At 46.2% G+C, this 24,275-nt stretch overlaps 1 protein-coding gene across 1 annotated transcript in view; it reads left to right on the top strand.

The window, feature by feature from the left end:
- Nucleotides 1-3,841: 3,841 nt before the first annotated feature.
- The window catches only part of LOC311124540 (Golgi apparatus protein 1-like), a gene marked incomplete at both ends in the record, with an annotated part of 43,777 nt that continues 23,343 nt past the window's right edge, over nucleotides 3,842-24,275 (top strand). The window contains 9 exons of the mRNA XM_084198661.1: nucleotides 3,842-3,901; nucleotides 3,987-4,046; nucleotides 4,131-4,190; nucleotides 4,274-4,285; nucleotides 4,409-4,420; nucleotides 4,502-4,717; nucleotides 14,430-14,633; nucleotides 23,109-23,180; nucleotides 23,996-24,182. Of these exons, the coding sequence (XP_084054787.1) occupies nucleotides 3,842-3,901; nucleotides 3,987-4,046; nucleotides 4,131-4,190; nucleotides 4,274-4,285; nucleotides 4,409-4,420; nucleotides 4,502-4,717; nucleotides 14,430-14,633; nucleotides 23,109-23,180; nucleotides 23,996-24,182 (883 nt within the window). The remainder of the gene's footprint in view (nucleotides 3,902-3,986; nucleotides 4,047-4,130; nucleotides 4,191-4,273; nucleotides 4,286-4,408; nucleotides 4,421-4,501; nucleotides 4,718-14,429; nucleotides 14,634-23,108; nucleotides 23,181-23,995; nucleotides 24,183-24,275) is intronic.

Below are 24,275 nucleotides of genomic sequence, written 5' to 3'. Positions count from 1 at the left end.
TGTCCCCCCCACTACAGTACTGTCCCCCCACTACAGTACTGTCCCCCCCACTACAGTACTGTCCCCCCCACTACAGTACTGTCCCCCCCACTACAGTACTGTCCCCCCCACTATCCCCACAGCTACACTACAGTACTGCCCCCCCCACTACAGTACTGTCCCCCCCACTACAGTACTGTCCCCCCCACTACAGTACTGTCCCCCCCACTACAGTACTGTCCCCCCCACTACAGTACTGTCCCCCCCACTACAGTACTGTCCCCCCCACTACAGTACTGTCCCCCCCACTACAGTACTGTCCCCCCCACTATCCCCACAGCTACCCCCACTACAGTACTGTGAATTTATTATTTTTTCTAATCCTTCAATCCCCCCACTATTAAAGAGACTGTTACTGCCAGGGGCCTTCAATCCCCCCCCCCACTATTAAAGAGACTGTTACTGCCAGGGGCCTTCAATCCCCCCCCCCCCCCCCCCCCCCCCCCACTATTAAAGAGACTGTTACTGCCAGGGGCCTTCAATCCCCCCACTATTAAAGAGACTGTTACTGCCAGGGGCCTTCAATCCCCCCCCCCCCCCCCCCCCCACTATTAAAGAGACTGTTACTGCCAGGGGCCTTCAATCCCCCCACTATTAAAGAGACTGTTACTGCCAGGGGCCTTCAATTCCCCCACTATTAAAGAGACTGTTACTGCCAGGGGCCTTCAATCCCCCCACTATTAAAGAGACTGTTACTGCCAGGGGCCTTCAATCCCCCCACTATTAAAGAGACTGTTACTGCCAGGGGCCTTCAATCCCCCCCACTATTAAAGAGACTGTTATTGCCAGGGGCCTTCAATCCCCCCACTATTAAAGAGACTGTTACTGCCAGGGGCCTTCAATCCCCCCACTATTAAAGAGACTGTTATTGCCAGGGGCCTTCAATCCCCCCACTATTAAAGAGCCTGTTACTGCCAGGGGCCTTCAATCCCCCCACTATTAAAGAGACTGTTACTGCCAGGGGCCTTCAATCCCCCCACTATTAAAGAGACTGTTACTGCCAGGGGCCTTCAATCCCCCCACTATTAAAGAGACTGTTACTGCCAGGGGCCTTCAATCCCCCCACTATTAAAGAGACTGTTACTGACAGGGGCCTTCAATCCCCCCACTATTAAAGAGACTGTTACTGCCAGGGGCCTTCAATCCCCCCACTATTAAAGAGACTGTTACTGCCAGGGGCCTTCAATCCCCCCACTATTAAAGAGACTGTTACTGCCAGGGGCCTTCAATCCCCCCCCCCCCCCCCCCACTATTAAAGAGACTGTTACTGCCAGGGGCCTTCAATCCCCCCACTATTAAAGAGACTGTTACTGCCAGGGGCCTTCAATCCCCCCACTATTAAAGAGACTGTTACTGCCAGGGGCCTTCAATCCCCCCACTATTAAAGAGACTGTTACTGCCAGGGGCCTTCAATCCCCCCCACTATTAAAGAGACTGTTACTGCCAGGAGCCTTCAATCCCCCCCACTATTAAAGAGACTGTTACTGCCAGGGGCCTTCAATCCCCCCCCCCCCACTATTAAAGAGACTGTTACTGCCAGGGGCCTTCAATCCCCCCACTATTAAAGAGACTGTTACTGCCAGGGGCCTTCAATCCCCCCACTATTAAAGAGACTGTTACTGCCAGGGGCCTTCAATCCCCCCACTATTAAAGAGACTGTTACTGCCAGGGGCCTTCAATCCCCCCACTATTAAAGAGACTGTTACTGCCAGGGGCCTTCAATCCCCCCCCCCCCACTATTAAAGAGACTGTTACTGCCAGGGGCCTTCAATCCCCCCACTATTAAAGAGACTGTTACTGCCAGGGGCCTTCAATCCCCCCACTATTAAAGAGACTGTTACTGCCAGGGGCCTTCAATCCCCCCACTATTAAAGAGACTGTTACTGCCAGGGGCCTTCAATCCCCCCCCCCCACTATTAAAGAGACTGTTACTGCCAGGGGCCTTCAATCCCCCCACTATTAAAGAGATTGTTACTGCCAGGGGCCTTCAATCCCCCCCACTATTAAAGAGACGGTTACTGCCAGGGGCCTTCAATCCCCCCACTATTAAAGAGACTGTTACTGCCAGGGGCCTTCAATCCCCCCACTATTAAAGAGACTGTTACTGCCAGGGGCCTTCAATCCCCCCACTATTAAAGAGACTGTTACTGCCAGGGGCCTTCAACCCCCCACTATTAAAGAGACTGTTACTGCCAGGAGCCTTCAATCCCCCCCACTATTAAAGAGACTGTTACTGCCAGGGGCCTTCAATCCCCCCCACTATTAAAGAGACTGTTATTGCCAGGGGCCTTCAATCCCCCCCACTATTAAAGAGACTGTTACTGCCAGGGGCCTTCAATCCCCCCCACTATTAAAGAGACTGTTACTGCCAGGAGCCTTCAATCCCCCCCACTATTAAAGAGACTGTTACTGCCAGGGGCCTTCAATCCCCCCCACTATTAAAGAGACTGTTACTGCCAGGGGCCTTCAATCCCCCCCACTATTAAAGAGACTGTTATTGCCAGGGGCCTTCAATCCCCCCACTATTAAAGAGACTGTTACTGCCAGGGGCCTTCAATCCCCCCACTATTAAAGAGACTGTTACTGCCAGGGGCCTTCAATCCCCCCACTATTAAAGAGACTGTTACTGCCAGGGGCCTTCAATCCCCCCCCACTATTAAAGAGACTGTTACTGCCAGGGGCCTTCAATCCCCCCACTATTAAAGAGACTGTTACTGCCAGGGGCCTTCAATCCCCCCACTATTAAAGAGACTGTTACTGCCAGGGGCCTTCAACCCCCCCACTATTAAAGAGACTGTTACTGCCAGGAGCCTTCAATCCCCCCCACTATTAAAGAGACTGTTACTGCCAGGGGCCTTCAATCCCCCCCACTATTAAAGAGACTGTTATTGCCAGGGGCCTTCAATCCCCCCCACTATTAAAGAGACTGTTACTGCCAGGGGCCTTCAATCCCCCCCACTATTAAAGAGACTGTTACTGCCAGGAGCCTTCAATCCCCCCCACTATTAAAGAGACTGTTACTGCCAGGGGCCTTCAATCCCCCCCACTATTAAAGAGACTGTTACTGCCAGGGGCCTTCAATCCCCCCACTATTAAAGAGACTGTTATTGCCAGGGGCCTTCAATCCCCCCACTATTAAAGAGACTGTTACTGCCAGGGGCCTTCAATCCCCCCACTATTAAAGAGACTGTTACTGCCAGGGGCCTTCAATCCCCCCACTATTAAAGAGACTGTTACTGCCAGGGGCCTTCAATCCCCCCCCCCCCCCCCACTATTAAAGAGACTGTTACTGCCAGGGGCCTTCAATCCCCCCACTATTAAAGAGACTGTTACTGCCAGGGGCCTTCAATCCCCCCACTATTAAAGAGACTGTTACTGCCAGGGGCCTTCAATCCCCCCACTATTAAAGAGACTGTTACAGCCAGGGGCCAAGGGCCTGCACTGAGTGACTGGCTCATTAGCAGGAGTAATTCTCTCCCTGAGTTTAGATTGAATGTATTACTTAGCCTTTCCTTCTCCTCCATTGTATGTTTCGAAAGGAGATCTTGTCATAGACAATATCACTTCATCCAATCATTTCAAACACAGCACACTTGTTACATGTTTTAAATCCTCTAAAATCTAGCCTACTATTTAATCCTATTAACAACGTCTGTTTTAATTTAATTCTACCCCATTGTTGAGTCTGTTTTGGCCAAACTCTTTTATCCAGATTTAGGAGTGTGTATTTAACCCCTGTCTCTCCCCCCTCAGATTAAGGAGTGTGTATTTAACCCCTGTGTCCCCCCCTGCCCCCTCTCAGATTAAGGAGTGTGTATTTAACCCCTGTGTCCCCCCCTGCCCCTCTCAGATTAAGGAGTGTGTATTTAACCTCTGTGTCCCCCCCTGCCCCCTCTCAGATTAAGGAGTGTGTATTTAACCCCTGTGTCCCCCCCTGCCCCTCTCAGATTAAGGAGTGTGTATTTAACCCCTGTGTCCCCCCCTGCCCCTCTCAGATTAAGGAGTGTGTATTTAACCCCTGTGTCCCCCCTGCCCCTCTCAGATTAAGGAGTGTGTATTTAACCCCTGTGTCTCCCCCTGCCCCCTCTCAGATTAAGGAGTGTGTATTTAACCCCTGTGTCCCCCCCTGCCCCTCTCAGATTAAGGAGTGTGTATTTAACCCCTGTGTCCCCCCTGCCCCTCTCAGATTAAGGAGTGTGTATTTAACCCCTGTGTCCCCCCCTGCCCCTCTCAGATTAAGGAGTGTGTATTTAACCCCAGTGTCCCCCCCTGCCCCCTCTCAGATTAAGGAGTGTGTATTTAACCCCAGTGTCTCTCCCCTCAGATTAAGGAGTGTGTATTTAACCCCTGTGTCTCTCCCCCCTCTCAGATTAAGGAGTGTGTATTTAACCCCTGTGTCTCCCCCTGCCCCTCTCAGATTAAGGAGTGTGTATTTAACCCCTGTGTCTCTCCCCCCTCTCAGATTAAGGAGTGTTCGGAGGAGGAGCGAGGTAAGGGTTACCTGGTGTCCTGCCTGGTGGGTCACCGTGGTAACATCACTGAGTACCAGTGTCACCAGTACATTACCAAGATGGCCTCCATCATCTTCTCCGACTACAGACTGATCTGTGGCTTCATGGACACGTGTAGAGACGACATCAACACACTACGCTGTGGAAGCATCAACATCGGAGACAAGGTGAGATGGGAGTTGGAGTGTTACTCATAGGGAGGAAGGCTGAGGCACCATTGTCTCTGGGTGTCTAGTGATTGGTTAGGGCCACTTCATAGTGCAGTGGGTTGGCTTGTCTAGTGATTGGTTAGGGCCACTTCGTAGTGCAGTGGGTTGGCTTGTCTAGTGATTGGTTAGGGCCACTTCGTAGGGCAGTGGGTTGGCTTGTCTAGTGATTGGTTAGGGCCACTTCATAGTGCACTCTCTAATGAATAATTAATCGTGTGGGAGGAGAAACCTTCAATAAAAAAACAGATGCAGTGGCTTGTGACAGTATTCACCCCCCTTGGCATTTTTTCTATTTTGTTGCCTTACAACCTGGAACAAAAATAGATTTTTGGGGGGTTTGTATCATTTGATTTACACAACATGCCTACCACTTTGAAGATGCAAAATATTTTTTCTTGTGAAACAAACAAGAAATAAGACAAAAACACAGAGAACTTGAGCGTGCATAACTATTCACCCCCCAAAGTCAATACTTTGTAGATCCACCTTTTGCAGCAATTACAGCTGCAAGTCTCTTGGGGTATGTCTCTATAAGCTTGGCACATCTAGCCACTGGGATTTCTGCCCATTCTTCAAGGCAAAACTGCTCCAGCTCCTTCAAATCAAATTTTATTTGTCACATACATGTGTTTAGCAGATGTTATAGCGGGTGTAGCGAAATGCTTGTGCTTCTAGCTCCGACAGTGCAGTAATATCTAACAAGTAATATCTAACAATTTCACAACATATACCCAAAACACACAAAACTAGTAAGGAATGGAATTTAAGAATATATACAGTGGGGAAAAAAAGTATTTAGTCAGCCACCAATTGTGCAAGTTCTCCCACTTAAAAAGATGAGAGAGGCCTGTAATTTTCATCATAGGTACACGCCAACTATGACAGACAAAATGAGAAGAAAAAATCCAGAAAATCACATTGTAGGATTTTTAATGAATTTATTTGCAAATTATGGTGGAAAATAAGTATTTGGTCAATAACAAAAGTTTCTCAATACTTTGTTATATACCCTTTGTTGGCAATGACACAGGTCAAACGTTTTCTGTAAGTCTTCACAAGGTTTTCACACACTGTTGCTGGTATTTTGGCCCATTCCTCCATGCAGATCTCCTCTAGAGTAGTGATGTTTTGGGGCTGTCGCTGGGCAACACAGACTTTCAACTCCCTCCAAAGATTTTCTATGGGGTTGAGATCTGGAGACTGGCTAGGCCACTCCAGGACCTTGAAATGCTTCTTACGAAGCCACTCCTTCATTGCCCGGGCGGTGTGTTTGGGATCATTGTCATGCTGAAAGACCCAGCCACGTTTCATCTTCAATGCCCTTGCTGATGGAAGGAGGTTTTCACTCAAAATCTCACGATACATGGCCCCATTCATTCTTTCCTTTACGCGGATCAGTCGTCCTGGTCCCTTTGCAGAAAAACAGCCCCAAAGCATGATGTTTCCACCCCCATGCTTCACAGTAGGTATGGTGTTCTTTGGATGCAACTCAGCATTCTTTGTCCTCCAAACACAACGAGTTGAGTTTTTTATTTTGGTTTCATCTGACCATATGACATTCTCCCAATCCTCTTCTGGATCATCCAAATGCACTCTAGCAAAACTTCAGATGGGCCTGGACATGTACTGGCTTAAGCAGGGGGACACGTCTGGCACTGCAGGATTTGAGTCCCTGGCGGCGTAGTGTGATACTGATGGTAGGCTTTGTTACTTTGGTCCCAGCTCTCTGCAGGTCATTCACTAGGTTCCCCCGTGTGGTTCTGGGATTTTTGCTCACCGTTCTTGTGATCATTTTGACCACACGGGGTGAGATCTTGTGTGGAGCCCCAGATCGAGGGAGATTATCAGTGGTCTTGTATGTCTTCCATTTCCTAATAATTGCTCCCACAGTTGATTTCTTCAAACCAAGCTGCTTACCTATTGAAGATTCAGTCTTCCCAGCCTGGTGCAGGTCTACAATTTTGTTTCTGGTGTCCTTTGACAGCTCTTTGGTCTTGGCCATAGTGGAGTTTGGAGTGTGACTGTTTGAGGTTGTGGACAGGTGTCTTTTATACTGATAACAAGTTCAAACAGGTGCCATTAATACAGGTAACAAGTGGAGGACAGAGGAGCCTCTTAAAGAATAAGTTACAGGTCTGTGAGAGCCAGAAATCTTGCTTGTTTGTAGGTGACCAAATACTTATTTTCCACCATAATTTGCAAATAAATTCATTAAAAATCCTACAATGTGATTTTCTGGATTTTTTTTCCTCAATTTGTCTGTCATAGTTGACGTGTACCTATGATGAAAATTACAGGCCTCTCTCATCTTTTTAAGTGGGAGAACTTGCACAATTGGTGGCTGACTAAATACTTTTTTCCCCCACTGTACATATATGGACAAGCAATGACAGAGCAGCATGGACTAAGATACAGTATAATATTATAGAATAGAATGCAGTATATACATATGAGATGAGTAGTGCAAGAAATGGAAACATTATTAAAGTGACTAGTGTTCCATTTCTTAAAGTGGCCAGTGATTTCAATAGGCAGCAGCAGCCTCTAATATGCTAGTGATGGCTATTTAACAGTCTGATGGCCTTGAGATAGAAGCTGTTTTTCATTCTCTCGGTCCCAGCTTTGATGCACCTGTACTGACCTCGCCTTCTGGATGATAGCGGGTAGCGGGGTGAACAGGCAGTGGCTCATGTGGTTGAAGTCCTTGATGATCTTTTTGGCCTTCCTGTGACATCGGGTGCTGTATTTTTATTTTTTGGAGGGCGGGTAGTTTGCCCCCGGTAATGCGTTCGGCAGACCGCACCACCCTCTGGAGAGCCCTGCGGTTGCGGGCGGTGCAGTTGCCGTACCAGGCGGTGATACAGCCCGACAGGATGCTCTCAATTGTGCATCTGTAAAAGTTTGTGAGGGTTTTAGGTGCCAAGCCGAATTTCTTCAGCCTCCTGAGGTTGAAGAGGCTCTGTTGCGCCTTCTACACCACACTGTCTGCGTGGGTGGACCATTTCAGTTTGTCGGTGACGTGTACGCCAAGGAACTTGACGCTTTCCACCTTCTCCACTGCTGTCCCGTCAATGTGGATAGGGGGGTGCACCCTCTGCTGTTTCCTGAAGTCCACGATCATCTCCTTTGTTTTGTTGACGTTGAGTGAGAGGTTATTTTCCTGGCACCACACTCCCAGAGCCCTCACCTCCTCCCTGTAGGCTGTCTCGTCATTGTTAGTAATCAAGCCTACTACTGTTGTGTCGCCTGCAAACTTGATGATTGAGTTGGAGGCGTGCTTGGCCACGCAGTCATGGGTGAACAGGGAGTACAGGAGGGGGCTGAGCACGCACCCTTGTGGGGCCCCGGTGTTGAGGATCAGCAAAGTGGAGATGCTGTTTCCTACCTTCACCACCTGGGGGGTGGCCCATCAGGAAGTCCAGGATCCAGTTGCACAGGGCGGGGTTCAGACCCAGGGCCTCGAGTTTGATGATGAGCTTGGAGGGTACTATGGTGTTGAATGCTGAGCCATAGTCAATGAACAGCATTCTTACATAGGTATTCCTCTTGTCCAGATGGGATAGGGCAGTGTCATGGCGATTGCATCGTCTGTGGATCTATTGGGGTGGTAAGCAAATTGAAGTGGGTCTAGGTAGGGTGACAGGTAAGGTGGAGGTGATATGATCCTTGACTAGTCTCTCAAAGCACTTTATGATGACAGAGGTTAGTGCTACAGGGCGATAGTCATTTAGTTCAGTTACCTTTGCTTTCTTGGGTACAGGAACAATGGTGGCCATCTTGAAGCATGTGGGGACAGCAGACTGGGACAGGGAGAGATTGAATATGTCCATGAACACACCAGCCAGCTGGTCTGAACATGCTCTGAGGACGCGGCTAGGGATGACGTCTGGGCCGGCAGCCTTGCGGGGGTTAACACGCTTAAATGTCTTAATCACGTCGGCCACAGAGAAGGCGAGGCCACAGTCCTTGGTAGTGGGAGTCGTCAGTGGCACTGTGTTATCCTCAAAGCGGGCGAAGAAGGTGTTTAGCTTGTCTGGAAGCGAGACGTCGGTGTCAGCTACGTGGCTGGTTTTCCTTTTGTAGTCCGTGATTGTCTGTAGACCCTGCCACATACGTCTCGTGTCTGAGCCGTTGAATTGCGCCTCCACTTTGTCTCTATACTGATGTTTTGCCAGTTTAATTGCCTTGCGGAGTGAGTAGCTACACTGTTTGTATTCTGCCATATTCCCAGTCACCTTGCCATGGTTGAATGCGGTGGTTCACGCTTTCAGATTGGCGCGAATGCTGCCATCTATCCACGGTTTCTGGTTTGGGTAGGTTTTAATAGTCACAGTGGGCACAACATCACCTATACACTTCCTGATAAACTCAGTCACCGTTTCAGTGTATTCATCTAAATTATTTTCGGAAGCTACCCGGAACATATCCCAGTCCGCGTGATCAAAACAATCTTGAAGCATGGATTCCGATTGGTCAGACCAGCGTTGAATAGTCCTTAGCACAGGTATTTCCTGTTTGAGTTTCTGCCTATAGGAAGGGAGGAGCAAAATGGAGTTGTGGTCAGATTTGCAGAAAGGAGGGCGGGGGAGGGCCTTATAACCATTCCGGAAGTTCGACTAGCAATGGTCGAGGATTTTGGCAGCGCGAGTACAACAGTCAATATGTTGATAGAACTTCGGCAGCCTAGTCCTCAAATTTGCTTTGTTAAAATCCCCGGCTACAATAAATGCAGCCTCAGGATATGTGGTTTCCAGTTTGCATAAAGTCCAGAGAAGTTATTTGAGGGCCGTCGTGGTATCGGCTTGAGGGGGGATATACACGGCCTTGACTATAACCGAATAAAATTATCTTGGGAGATAAATCGGTCGGCATTTGATTGTGAGATATTCTAGGTCGGGTGAACAAAAGGTCTCGAGTTCCTGTATGTTACTACAATTACACAATGAGTCGTTAATCATGAAACCCACACCTCCGCCCTTCTGCTTCCCGGAGAGATATTTATTCCTGTCTGCGCGATGAACTGAGAACCCCTCTCCTCCGCCGGCGATGTTTTGGGTCAGCCGCTGGAATCAGTTCAGTTGCCCTGGGGAGAGCAAACAAAGGATCTGCTTCGGGAAAGTCATATTCCTGCTCGTAATGCTGGTGAGTTACCGCCACTCTGATATCCAATAGTTTTCCCCGGCTGTATGAAATGATACAAAACACTTTCTGAGCTAATAATGTAAAAAAATAATACATAAAAAAACAAAATACTGCAAAGTTTCCTAAGAGCTAGTCGCGAGGCCGCCATCTTCGTCGGCGGCAGGAAAGTTGGATGGGTTCCGCTGGTGTACAGCGATCTTTAAGTCATACCACAGATACTCAATTGGATTGAGGTATGGGCTTTGACGAGGCCATTCCAAGACATTTAAATGTTTCCCCTTAAACCACTCAAGTGTTGCTTTAGCAGTATGCTGAAACAGGAGAATTTCCCAGTATTTAGCACCATCCATCATTCCTTCAATTTTGACCAGTTTCCCAGTCCCTGCCGATGGAAAAACATCCCCACAGCATGATGCTGATGGTGTTCTCGGGGTGATGAGAGGTGTTGGGTTTGCCCCAGACATAGCGTTTTCCTTGATGGCCAAAAAGCTCAATTTTAGTCTCATCTGACCAGAGTACCTTCTTCCATATGTTTGGGGAGTCTCCCACATGCCTTTTGGCGAACACCAAACATGTTTGCTTATTTTTTTCTTTAAGCAACAGCTTTTTTCTGGCCACTCTTCTGTGAAGCCCAGCTCTGTGGAGTGTACGGCTTAAAGTGGTCCTATGGACAGATACTCCAATCTCTGCTGTGGAGCTTTGCAACTCCTTCAGGGTTGTCTTTGGACTCTTTGTTGCCTCTGATTAATGCCCTCCTTGCCTGGTCTGTGAGTTTTGGTGGGCGGCCCTCTCTTGGCAGGTTTGTTGTGGTGTTGCAGACACTGGGGCCTTTCAGAACAGGTGTGTATACAGTGCTATGAAAAAGTATTTGCCCCCTTTCTACTTTTGCATATTTGTGATACTGAATGTTATCAGATCTTCAATCAAAACCTAATATTAGATAAATGGAACATAAGTGAACAAATAACACAACAATTACATATTTATTTCATAAACAAAGTTATGCAACACCCAATTCCCCTGTGTGAAAAAGTAATTGCCCCCTTACACTCAATAACTGGTTGTGCCACCTTTAGCTGCAATGACTACAACCAAATGCTTCCTGTAGTTGTTGATCAGTCTCTCACGTCGCTGTGGAGGAATTTTGGCCCACTCTTCCATGCAGAACGGCTTTAACTCAGTGACGTGTGGGTTTTCAAGCATGAACTGCTCGTTTCAAGTCCTGCCACAACATCTCAATTGGGATTAGGTCTGGACTTTGACTAGGCCATTCCAAAACTTCCAATTTGTTGCTTTTTAGCAATTTTCATGTAGACTTGATTGTGTGTTTTGGATCATTGTCTTGCTGCATGACCCAGCTGCGCTTCAGCTTCAGCTCACAGACGGATGGTCTGACATTCTCCTGAAGAATTCTCTGATACAGAGCAGAATTCATGGTTCCTTCTATTAAGGCAAGTCGTCCAGGTCCTGAGGCAGCAAAGCATCCCCAAACCATCACACCACCACCACCATGCTTGACCTTTGGTATGATGTTCTTACTGTGGAATGCAGTGTTTGGTTTTCGCCAGGCATAATGGGATCCATCTCGTCCAAAAAGTTGACTCAAGTTTGCCAAAAAGCACCTGGATGATCATCAAGACTCTTGGAAGAACGTTCTATGGACAGATGATTCAAAAGTATAACTTTTTGGACGACATGGTTCCAGTAATGCCTGGCGAAAACCAAACACTGCATTCCACAGGGGATGCTTTGCTGCCTCAGGACCTGGACGACTTGCCTTAATAGAAGGAGCCATGAATTCTGCTCCGTATCAGAGAATTCTACAGGAGAATGTCAGACCATACATCTCCGTTTTGGATAGATAACTCTTCGTGTTGTTTGTTTAGTGTGTTCCAATTTTCCCAGAAGTGGTTATATTCTATGGATTCTTCAATTACATTGAGCTGATTTCTGACATGCTGTTCCTTCTTTTTCCATAGTGTATTTCTGTATTGTTTTAGTGATTCACCATAGTGAAGGCTCAGGTTCTCTGGGTCTCTATGTTTTTGGTTGGATAGGTTCCTCAATTTCTTTCTTAGGTTTTTGCATTCTTCATCAAACCATTTGTCAGTGTTGTTACTTTTCTTAGGTTGTCTGCTTGACATTTTTAGATTTGATAGGGAAGCTGAGAGGTCAAATATACTGTTTAGGCTTTCTACTGCCAAGTTTACACCTTCACTATTACAGTGGAACGTTTTGTCCAGGAAGTTTTCTAAAAGGGATTTAATTTGTTGTTGACTAATTGTTTTGACTACTTAACTTCCATCTATAGCATTTCTTAATAGTATGCAGTTTGTTTGGCTTTGATGCCTCATGATTCAGTGTTGCTCTGTTCAAGTAGACTGTGATTTTGCTGTGATCTGATAGGGGTGTCAGTGGGCTGACTGTGAAGGCTCTGAGAGACTTGTGATGAAGTAGTCTACAGTCGTGGTCAAAAGTTTTGAGAATGACACAAGTATTGGTCTTCACAAAGTTCGCTGCTTCAGTGTTATGAGATATTTTTGTCAGATGTTACTGTGGTATACTGAAGTATAATTACAAGCATTCCATAAGTGTCAAAGGCTTTTATTGACAATTACATTAAGTTTATGTAAAGAGTCAATATTTGCAGTGTTGACCCTTCTTTTTCAAGACCTCTGCAATCCGCCCGGGCATGCTGTCAATTAACTTCTGGGCCACATCCTGACTGACGGCAGCCCATTCTTTTTTTTCTTTTTTTTGATCCGACCACACCGGAACGGCCGACCCTGACCCGCCGAGTTGAATCCTCCGGGCGGACTGCGCGGACCCCACCCGTTTACCTCTCAACGACGGCAGCCCATTCTTGCATAATCAATGCTTGGAGTTTGTCAGAATGTGTGGGTTTTTGTTTGTCCACCCGCCTCTTGAGGATCGACCACAAGTTCTCAATGGGATTAAGGTCTGGGGAGTTTCCTGGCCATGGACCCAAAATGTTTTGTTCCCCGAGCCACTTAGTTATCACTTTTGCCTCATGGCAAGGTGCTCCATCATGCTGGAAAAGGCGTTGGTCGTCACATAACTGTTCATGGATGGTTGAGAGAAGTTGCTCTCGGAGGATGTGTTGGTACCATTCTTTATTCATGGCTGTGTTCTTAGGCAACATTGTGAGTGAGCCCACTCCCTTGGCTGAGAAGCAACCCCACACATGAATGGTCTCAGGATGCTTTACCTTTGGCATGACACAGGACTGATGGTAGCGCTCACCTTGTCTTCTCCGGACAAGGTGTTTTCCGGATGCCCCAAACAATCGGAAAGGGGATTCATCAGAGAAAATGAAATTACCCCAGTCCTCAGCAGTCCAATCCCTGTACCTTTTGCAGAATATCAGTCTGTCCCTGATGTTTTTCCTGGAGAAAAGTGGCTTCTTTGCTGCCCTTCTTGACACCAGGCCATCCTCCAAAAGTCTTTGCCTCACTGTGCGTGCAGATGCACTCACACCTGCCTTCTGCCATTCCTGAGCAAGCTCTGCACTGGTGGTGCCCCGATCCCGCAGCTGAATCAACTTTAGGAGACGGTCCTGGCGCTTGCAGGACTTTCTTGGGCGCCCTGACGCCTTCACAAGAATTGAACCGCTCTCCTTGAAGTTCTTGATGATCTGATAAATGGTTGATTTAGGTGCAATCTTACTAGCAGCAATATCCTTGCCTGTGAAGCCCTTTTTTGTGCAAAGCAATGATGACGGCACGTTTTTCCTTGCAGGTAACCATGGTTAACAGAGGAAGAACAATGATTTCAAGCACCACCCTCCTTTTAAAGCTTCCAGTCTGTTATTCTAACTCAATCAGCATGACAGAGTGATCTCCAGCCTTGTCCTCGTCAACACTCTCACCTGTGTTAACGAGAGAATAACTGACATGATGGCAGCTGGTCCTTTTGTGGCAGGGCTGAAATGCAGTGGAAATGTTTTTTGGGGATTAAGTTCATTTTCATGGCAAAGAGGGACTTTGCAATTCATCTGATCACTCTTCATGACATTCTGGAGTATATGCAAATTGACATCATCAAAACTGAGGCAGCAGACTTTGAAAATTAGTATTTGTGTCATTCTCAAAACTTTTGACCACAACTGTACAGTACTACTGCCAAGAGATGAGCTGTAGGTGTACCTACCTACTGTAGGAGTCCCCCTCGAAGCCTACCATTGACTATGTACAGACCCAGCCTTCGACAGAGCTGCAGGAGTTTTTGTTGGTTGTTTTACATTTTGTCATAGTTGTGTCTAGGGGGGGCATATTGGGGAGGGAGTGCTGTCACCTCCAGGTAGGTGTTTGTTTGCTGAGGGTGCCAGGTTCTCTCTCTGTCGTTCTCTCTGTCTCGCTCTCTCTCTGTCGCTCTCTCTCTATCTCTCTGTCTCTCTCTCTCTCTCTCTGTCTCGCTCTCTCTCAAACCTGACGGTTTTGGTAAATGTCCATCCCCTATGGATTAATGAACTGTTCTTCTCTCCTCTCCCTCCTCCCCCTCCCTCCAGGACATCCATTCACAGGGTGAGGTCATAGCGTGTCTGGAGAAAGCCTTAGTCCGAGAGGCGGAGCAACAGCACCTGGCTCATCCAATCAGGGAGGAGTGTAAGAAGAGCATCATGCGTGTAGCGGAGCTGTCGTCAGACGACTTCCACCTGGACAGATACCTGTACTTCTCCTGCCGAGAGGACCGAGAACGCTTCTGTGAAAACGTACACTGCTCATCTTCCCTTACATAACCTTACATAACGGAAAGAATGATCTGATGCTTCAGGTTACTAAGGATGTTGACTGGTCTCTGTGTTTCAGGTTACTAAGGATGTTGACTGGTCTGTTCTTCAGGTTACTAAGGATGTTGACTGGTCTCTGTTCTTCAGGTTACTAAGGATGTTGACTGGTCTGTTCTTCAGGTTACTAAGGATGTTGACTGGTCTGTTCTTCAGGTTACTAAGGATGTTGACTGGTCTCTGTTCTTCAGGTTACTAAGGATGTTGACTGGTCTGTTCTTCAGGTTACTAAGGATGTTGACTGGTCTCTGTTCTTCAGGTTACTAAGGATGTTGACTGGTCTCTGTTCTTCAGGTTACTAAGGATGTTGACTGGTCTCTGTTCTTCAGGTTACTAAGGATGTTGACTGGTCTCTGTTCTTCAGGTTACTAAGGATGTTGACTGGTCTCTGTTCTTCAGGTTACTAAGGATGTTGACTGGTCTCTGTTCTTCAGGTTACTAAGGATGTTGACTGGTCTCTGTTCTTCAGGTTACTAAGGATGTTGACTGGTCTCTGTTCTTCAGGTTACTAAGGATGTTGACTGGTCTCTGTTCTTCAGGTTACTAAGGATGTTGACTGGTCTCTGTTCTTCAGGTTACTAAGGATGTTGACTGGTCTGTTCTTCAGGTTACTAAGGATGTTGACTGGTCTGTTCTTCAGGTTACTAAGGATGATGACTGGTCTGTTCTTCAGGTTACTAAGGATGTTGACTGGTCTGTTCTTCAGGTTACTAAGGATGTTGACTGGTCTCTGTTCTTCAGGTTACTAAGGATGTTGACTGGTCTCTGTTCTTCAGGTTACTAAGGATGTTGACTGGTCTCTGTTCTTCAGGTTACTAAGGATGTTGACTGGTCTCTGTTCTTCAGGTTACTAAGGATGTTGACTGGTCTCTGTTCTTCAGGTTACTAAGGATGTTGACTGGTCTCTGTTCTTCAGGTTACTAAGGATGTTGACTGGTCTGTTCTTCAGGTTACTAAGGATGTTGACTGGTCTCTGTTCTTCAGGTTACTAAGGATGTTGACTGGTCTCTGTTCTTCAGGTTACTAAGGATGTTGACTGGTCTCTGTTCTTCAGGTTACTAAGGATGTTGACTGGTCTCTGTGTTTCAGGTTACTAAGGATGTTGACTGGTCTGTTCTTCAGGTTACTAAGGATGTTGACTGGTCTCTGTTCTTCAGGTTACTAAGGATGTTGACTGGTCTCTGTTCTTCAGGTTACTAAGGATGTTGACTGGTCTCTGTTCTTCAGGTTACTAAGGATGTTGACTGGTCTCTGTTCTTCAGGTTACTAAGGATGTTGACTGGTCTCTGTTCTTCAGGTTACTAAGGATGTTGACTGGTCTGTTCTTCAGGTTACTAAGGATGTTGACTGGTCTGTTCTTCAGGTTACTAAGGATGTTGACTGGTCTCTGTTCTTCAGGTTACTAAGGATGTTGACTGGTCTCTGTTCTTCAGGTTACTAAGGATGTTGACTGGTCTCTGTTCTTCAGGTTACTAAGGATGTTGACTGGTCTCTGTTCTTCAGGTTACTAAGGATGTTGACTGGTCTGTTCTTCAGGTTACTAAGGATGTTGACTGGTCTCTGTTCTTCAGGTTACTAAGGATGTTGACTGGTCTGTTCTTCAGGTTACTAAGGATGTTGACTGGTCTCTGTTCTTCAGGTTACTAAGGATGTTGACTGGTCTCTGTTCTTCAGGTTACTAAGGATGTTGACTGGTCTCTGTTCTTCAGGTTACTAAGGATGTTGACTGGTCTCTGTTCTTCAGGTTACTAAGGATGTTGACTGGTCTGTTCTTCAGGTTACTAAGGATGTTGACTGGTCTCTGTTCTTCAGGTTACTAAGGATGTTGACTGGTCTGTTCTTCAGGTTACTAAGGATGTTGACTGGTCTCTGTTCTTCAGGTTACTAAGGATGTTGACTGGTCTGTTCTTCAGGTTACTAAGGATGTTGACTGGTCTGTTCTTCAGGTTACTAAGGATGTTGACTGGTCTCTGTTCTTCAGGTTACTAAGGATGTTGACTGGTCTCTGTTCTTCAGGTTACTAAGGATGTTGACTGGTCTCTGTTCTTCAGGTTACTAAGGATGTTGACTGGTCTGTTCTTCAGGTTACTAAGGATGTTGACTGGTCTGTTCTTCAGGTTACTAAGGATGTTGACTGGTCTCTGTTCTTCAGGTTACTAAGGATGTTGACTGGTCTCTGTTCTTCAGGTTACTAAGGATGTTGACTGGTCTGTTCTTCAGGTTACTAAGGATGTTGACTGGTCTGTTCTTCAGGTTACTAAGGATGTTGACTGGTCTCTGTTCTTCAGGTTACTAAGGATGTTGACTGGTCTCTGTTCTTCAGGTTACTAAGGATGTTGACTGGTCTCTGTTCTTCAGGTTACTAAGGATGTTGACTGGTCTCTGTTCTTCAGGTTACTAAGGATGTTGACTGGTCTGTTCTTCAGGTTACTAAGGATGTTGACTGGTCTCTGTTCTTCAGGTTACTAAGGATGTTGACTGGTCTCTGTTCTTCAGGTTACTAAGGATGTTGACTGGTCTCTGTTCTTCAGGTTACTAAGGATGTTGACTGGTCTCTGTTCTTCAGGTTACTAAGGATGTTGACTGGTCTCTGTTCTTCAGGTTACTAAGGATGTTGACTGGTCTCTGTTCTTCAGGTTACTAAGGATGTTGACTGGTCTCTGTTCTTCAGGTTACTAAGGATGTTGACTGGTCTCTGTTCTTCAGGTTACTAAGGATGTTGACTGGTCTCTGTTCTTCAGGTTACTAAGGATGTTGACTGGTCTCTGTTCTTCAGGTTACTAAGGATGTTGACTGGTCTCTGTTCTTCAGGTTACTAAGGATGTTGACTGGTCTCTGTTCTTCAGGTTACTAAGGATGTTGACTGGTCTGTTCTTCAGGTTACTAAGGATGTTGACTGGTCTCTGTTCTTCAGGTTACTAAGGATGTTGACTGGTCTCTGTTCTTCAGGTTACTAAGGATGTTGACTGGTCTCTGTTCTTCAGGTTACTAAGGATGTTGACTGGTCTCTGTTCTTCAGGTTACTAAGGATGTTGACTGGTCTCTGTTCTTCAGGTTACTAAGGATGTTGACTGGTCTCTGTTCTTCAGGTTACTAAGGATGTTGACTGGTCTCTGTTCTTCAGGTTACTAAGGATGTTGACTGGTCTCTGTTCTTCAGGTTACTAAGGATGTTGACTGGTCTCTGTTCTTCAGGTTACTAAGGATGTTGACTGGTCTCTGTTCTTCAGGTTACTAAGGATGTTGACTGGTCTCTGTTCTTCAGGTTACTAAGGATGTTGACTGGTCTCTGTTCTTCAGGTTACTAAGGATGTTGACTGGTCTCTGTTCTTCAGGTTACTAAGGATGTTGACTGGTCTCTGTTCTTCAGGTTACTAAGGATGTTGACTGGTCTCTGTTCTTCAGGTTACTAAGGATGTTGACTGGTCTCTGTTCTTCAGGTTACTAAGGATGTTGACTGGTCTCTGTTCTTCAGGTTACTAAGGATGTTGACTGGTCTCTGTTCTTCAGGTTACTAAGGATGTTGACTGGTCTCTGTTCTTCAGGTTACTAAGGATGTTGACTGGTCTCTGTTCTTCAGGTTACTAAGGATGTTGACTGGTCTCTGTTCTTCAGGTTACTAAGGATGTTGACTGGTCTCTGTTCTTCAGGTTACTAAGGATGTTGACTGGTCTCTGTTCTTCAGGTTACTAAGGATGTTGACTGGTCTCTGTTCTTCAGGTTACTAAGGATGTTGATGGTCTCTGTTCTTCAGGTTACTAAGGATGTTGACTGGTCTCTGTTCTTCAGGTTACTAAGGATGTTGACTGGTCTCTGTTCTTCAGGTTACTAAGGATGTTGACTGGTCTCTGTTCTTCAGGTTACTAAGGATGTTGACTGGTCTCTGTTCTTCAGGTTACTAAGGATGTTGACTGGTCTCTGTTCTTCAGGTTACTAAGGATGTTGACTGGTCTCTGTTCTTCAGGTTACTAAGGATGTTGACTGGTCTCTGTTCTTCAGGTTACTAAGGATGTTGACTGGTCTCTGTTCTTCAGGTTACTAAGGATGTTGACTGGTCTGTTCTTCAGGTTACTAAGGATGTTGACTGGTCTCTGTTCTTCAGGTTACTAAGGATGTTGACTGGTCTCTGTTCTTCAGGTTACTAAGGATGTTGACTGGTCTCTGTTCTTCAGGTTACTAAGGATGTTGACTGGTCTCTGTTCTTCAGGTTACTAAGGATGTTGACTGGTCTCTGTTCTTCAGGTTACTAAGGATGTTGACTGGTCTCTGTTCTTCAGGTTACTAAGGATGTTGACTGGTCTCTGTTCTTCAGGTTACTAAGGATGTTGACTGGTCTCTGTTCTTCAGGTTACTAAGGATGTTGACTGGTCTCTGTTCTTCAGGTTACTAAGGATGTTGACTGGTCTCTGTTCTTCAGGTTACTAAGGATGTTGACTGGTCTCTGTTCTTCAGGTTACTAAGGATGTTGACTGGTCTCTGTTCTTCAGGTTACTAAGGATGTTGACTGGTCTCTGTTCTTCAGGTTACTAAGGATGTTGACTGGTCTCTGTTCTTCAGGTTACTAAGGATGTTGACTGGTCTCTGTTCTTCAGGTTACTAAGGATGTTGACTGGTCTCTGTTCTTCAGGTTACTAAGGATGTTGACTGGTCTCTGTTCTTCAGGTTACTAAGGATGTTGACTGGTCTCTGTTCTTCAGGTTACTAAGGATGTTGACTGGTCTCTGTTCTTCAGGTTACTAAGGATGTTGACTGGTCTCTGTTCTTCAGGTTACTAAGGATGTTGACTGGTCTCTGTTCTTCAGGTTACTAAGGATGTTGACTGGTCTCTGTTCTTCAGGTTACTAAGGATGTTGACTGGTCTCTGTTCTTCAGGTTACTAAGGATGTTGACTGGTCTCTGTTCTTCAGGTTACTAAGGATGTTGACTGGTCTCTGTTCTTCAGGTTACTAAGGATGTTGACTGGTCTCTGTTCTTCAGGTTACTAAGGATGTTGACTGGTCTCTGTTCTTCAGGTTACTAAGGATGTTGACTGGTCTCTGTTCTTCAGGTTACTAAGGATGTTGACTGGTCTCTGTTCTTCAGGTTACTAAGGATGTTGACTGGTCTCTGTTCTTCAGGTTACTAAGGATGTTGACTGGTCTCTGTTCTTCAGGTTACTAAGGATGTTGACTGGTCTCTGTTCTTCAGGTTACTAAGGATGTTGACTGGTCTCTGTTCTTCAGGTTACTAAGGATGTTGACTGGTCTCTGTTCTTCAGGTTACTAAGGATGTTGACTGGTCTCTGTTCTTCAGGTTACTAAGGATGTTGACTGGTCTCTGTTCTTCAGGTTACTAAGGATGTTGACTGGTCTCTGTTCTTCAGGTTACTAAGGATGTTGACTGGTCTCTGTTCTTCAGGTTACTAAGGATGTTGACTGGTCTCTGTTCTTCAGGTTACTAAGGATGTTGACTGGTCTCTGTTCTTCAGGTTACTAAGGATGTTGACTGGTCTCTGTTCTTCAGGTTACTAAGGATGTTGACTGGTCTCTGTTCTTCAGGTTACTAAGGATGTTGACTGGTCTCTGTTCTTCAGGTTACTAAGGATGTTGACTGGTCTCTGTTCTTCAGGTTACTAAGGATGTTGACTGGTCTCTGTTCTTCAGGTTACTAAGGATGTTGACTGGTCTCTGTTCTTCAGGTTACTAAGGATGTTGACTGGTCTCTGTTCTTCAGGTTACTAAGGATGTTGACTGGTCTCTGTTCTTCAGGTTACTAAGGATGTTGACTGGTCTCTGTTCTTCAGGTTACTAAGGATGTTGACTGGTCTCTGTTCTTCAGGTTACTAAGGATGTTGACTGGTCTCTGTTCTTCAGGTTACTAAGGATGTTGACTGGTCTCTGTTCTTCAGGTTACTAAGGATGTTGACTGGTCTCTGTTCTTCAGGTTACTAAGGATGTTGACTGGTCTCTGTTCTTCAGGTTACTAAGGATGTTGACTGGTCTCTGTTCTTCAGGTTACTAAGGATGTTGACTGGTCTCTGTTCTTCAGGTTACTAAGGATGTTGACTGGTCTCTGTTCTTCAGGTTACTAAGGATGTTGACTGGTCTCTGTTCTTCAGGTTACTAAGGATGTTGACTGGTCTCTGTTCTTCAGGTTACTAAGGATGTTGACTGGTCTCTGTTCTTCAGGTTACTAAGGATGTTGACTGGTCTCTGTTCTTCAGGTTACTAAGGATGTTGACTGGTCTCTGTTCTTCAGGTTACTAAGGATGTTGACTGGTCTCTGTTCTTCAGGTTACTAAGGATGTTGACTGGTCTCTGTTCTTCAGGTTACTAAGGATGTTGACTGGTCTCTGTTCTTCAGGTTACTAAGGATGTTGACTGGTCTCTGTTCTTCAGGTTACTAAGGATGTTGACTGGTCTCTGTTCTTCAGGTTACTAAGGATGTTGACTGGTCTCTGTTCTTCAGGTTACTAAGGATGTTGACTGGTCTCTGTTCTTCAGGTTACTAAGGATGTTGACTGGTCTCTGTTCTTCAGGTTACTAAGGATGTTGACTGGTCTCTGTTCTTCAGGTTACTAAGGATGTTGACTGGTCTCTGTTCTTCAGGTTACTAAGGATGTTGACTGGTCTCTGTTCTTCAGGTTACTAAGGATGTTGACTGGTCTCTGTTCTTCAGGTTACTAAGGATGTTGACTGGTCTCTGTTCTTCAGGTTACTAAGGATGTTGACTGGTCTCTGTTCTTCAGGTTACTAAGGATGTTGACTGGTCTCTGTTCTTCAGGTTACTAAGGATGTTGACTGGTCTCTGTTCTTCAGGTTACTAAGGATGTTGACTGGTCTCTGTTCTTCAGGTTACTAAGGATGTTGACTGGTCTCTGTTCTTCAGGTTACTAAGGATGTTGACTGGTCTCTGTTCTTCAGGTTACTAAGGATGTTGACTGGTCTCTGTTCTTCAGGTTACTAAGGATGTTGACTGGTCTCTGTTCTTCAGGTTACTAAGGATGTTGACTGGTCTCTGTTCTTCAGGTTACTAAGGATGTTGACTGGTCTCTGTTCTTCAGGTTACTAAGGATGTTGACTGGTCCTGTTCTTCAGGTTACTAAGGATGTTGACTGGTCTCTGTTCTTCAGGTTACTAAGGATGTTGACTGGTCTCTGTTCTTCAGGTTACTAAGGATGTTGACTGGTCTCTGTTCTTCAGGTTACTAAGGATGTTGACTGGTCTCTGTTCTTCAGGTTACTAAGGATGTTGACTGGTCTCTGTTCTTCAGGTTACTAAGGATGTTGACTGGTCTCTGTTCTTCAGGTTACTAAGGATGTTGACTGGTCTCTGTTCTTCAGGTTACTAAGGATGTTGACTGGTCTCTGTTCTTCAGGTTACTAAGGATGTTGACTGGTCTCTGTTCTTCAGGTTACTAAGGATGTTGACTGGTCTGTTCTTCAGGTTACTAAGGATGTTGACTGGTCTGTTCTTCAGGTTACTAAGGATGTTGACTGGTCTCTGTTCTTCAGGTTACTAAGGATGTTGACTGGTCTCTGTTCTTCAGGTTACTAAGGATGTTGACTGGTCTCTGTTCTTCAGGTTACTAAGGATGTTGACTGGTCTCTGTTCTTCAGGTTACTAAGGATGTTGACTGGTCTGTTCTTCAGGTTACTAAGGATGTTGACTGGTCTCTGTTCTTCAGGTTACTAAGGATGTTGACTGGTCTCTGTTCTTCAGGTTACTAAGGATGTTGACTGGTCTCTGTTCTTCAGGTTACTAAGGATGTTGACTGGTCTGTTCTTCAGGTTACTAAGGATGTTGACTGGTCTGTTCTTCAGGTTACTAAGGATGTTGACTGGTCTCTGTTCTTCAGGTTACTAAGGATGTTGACTGGTCTCTGTTCTTCAGGTTACTAAGGATGTTGACTGGTCTGTTCTTCAGGTTACTAAGGATGTTGACTGGTCTCTGTTCTTCAGGTTACTAAGGATGTTGACTGGTCTCTGTTCTTCAGGTTACTAAGGATGTTGACTGGTCTCTGTTCTTCAGGTTACTAAGGATGTTGACTGGTCTCTGTTCTTCAGGTTACTAAGGATGTTGACTGGTCTCTGTTCTTCAGGTTACTAAGGATGTTGACTGGTCTGTTCTTCAGGTTACTAAGGATGTTGACTGGTCTCTGTTCTTCAGGTTACTAAGGATGTTGACTGGTCTCTGTTCTTCAGGTTACTAAGGATGTTGACTGGTCTGTTCTTCAGGTTACTAAGGATGTTGACTGGTCTCTGTTCTTCAGGTTACTAAGGATGTTGACTGGTCTCTGTTCTTCAGGTTACTAAGGATGTTGACTGGTCTCTGTTCTTCAGGTTACTAAGGATGTTGACTGGTCTCTGTTCTTCAGGTTACTAAGGATGTTGACTGGTCTCTGTGTTCCTCTGTTCTTCCAGACCCAAGCAGGAGAGGGCAAGGTCTACAAGTGTCTCTTTAACCACAAGTTTGAGGAGGCCATGTCTGAGAAGGTATGGAGAAAAACACTGTTAAACACAACACGTGTGCAGATTATTGATATGATAAACATATATATGATTGATTCTATATATGATTATATACAGTATATACAAACATATGGCATTTCTAATCCAATATATTCTAGCATAGTCACAACGTAGACAAACCCACAGGTCTCTGTTAGGCTGGGAGGGAGGGAGGGAGGCAGGCTGGGAGGGAGGGAGGCAGGCTGGGAGGGAGGGAGGGAGGCAGGCTGGGAGGGAGGGAGGGAGGGAGGGAGGCTGGGAGGGAGGGAGGGAGGGAGGCTGGGAGGGAGGGAGGCTGGGAGGGAGGGAGGGAGGCAGGCTGGGAGGGAGGCGGGGAGGGAGGCTGGGAGGGAGGGAGGGAGGCTGGGAGGGAGGGAGGCTGGGAGGCTGGAGGGAGGGAGGGAGATTTGTGGTCAGGACTGATAATAAGAATGAAGCTACATGCTGTCGAGCTGTCTTTGCTGAAGCTTTTAGTGGTTCAGTGTTGAACTAAAAGCTTTATTAAAGATCATTAGTAGGGGCAGCCAACAATGAGCAGATCATTTTTTTCTCAAGCTGTCCTCATTTTTTCCAACTCCTATGCCAAATTTGGATGTGTGTAAAAGCTCTCTTTTCATGTGACAATGACTAAAACTTCTCTCTCTCTCTCTGTCTGTGTCTCTATGTCTCTCTCTCTCTGTCTCTCTGTCTCTCTCTCTGTGTCTCTCTGTCTCTCTCTCTCTCCCCCTCCCCCTCCCTCCCTCCCTCCCTCCCTCCCTCCCTCCCTCCCTCCCTCCCTCCCTCCCTCCCTCCCTCCCCAGTGTCGAGATGCCCTGACCACGCGTCAGAAGCTGATATACCAGGACTACAAGGTCAGCTACTCTCTGACCAAGGCCTGTAAGGCTGACCTCAGGAAGTACCGCTGTAACCTGGACACCAACATGCCCCGTGCCAGAGAGGCCCGGCTGTCATATCTGCTGCTATGCCTGGAGTCTGCTGTACACAGGGGTGGGTTATCTGCTGCTATGGAGTCTAGGGGTGGGTTATCTGCTGCTATGGAGTCTAGGGGTGGGTTATCTGCTACTATGGAGTCTAGGGGTG

Source organism: Coregonus lavaretus (assembly GCF_964263955.1).
Source record: "Coregonus lavaretus genome assembly, contig: HAP1_SCAFFOLD_3440, whole genome shotgun sequence".
NCBI lineage: Eukaryota > Metazoa > Chordata > Actinopteri > Salmoniformes > Salmonidae > Coregonus > Coregonus lavaretus.
The sequence above is the reverse complement of the archived record's forward strand: the minus strand, read 5'-3'. Positions and strand labels throughout refer to the sequence as shown.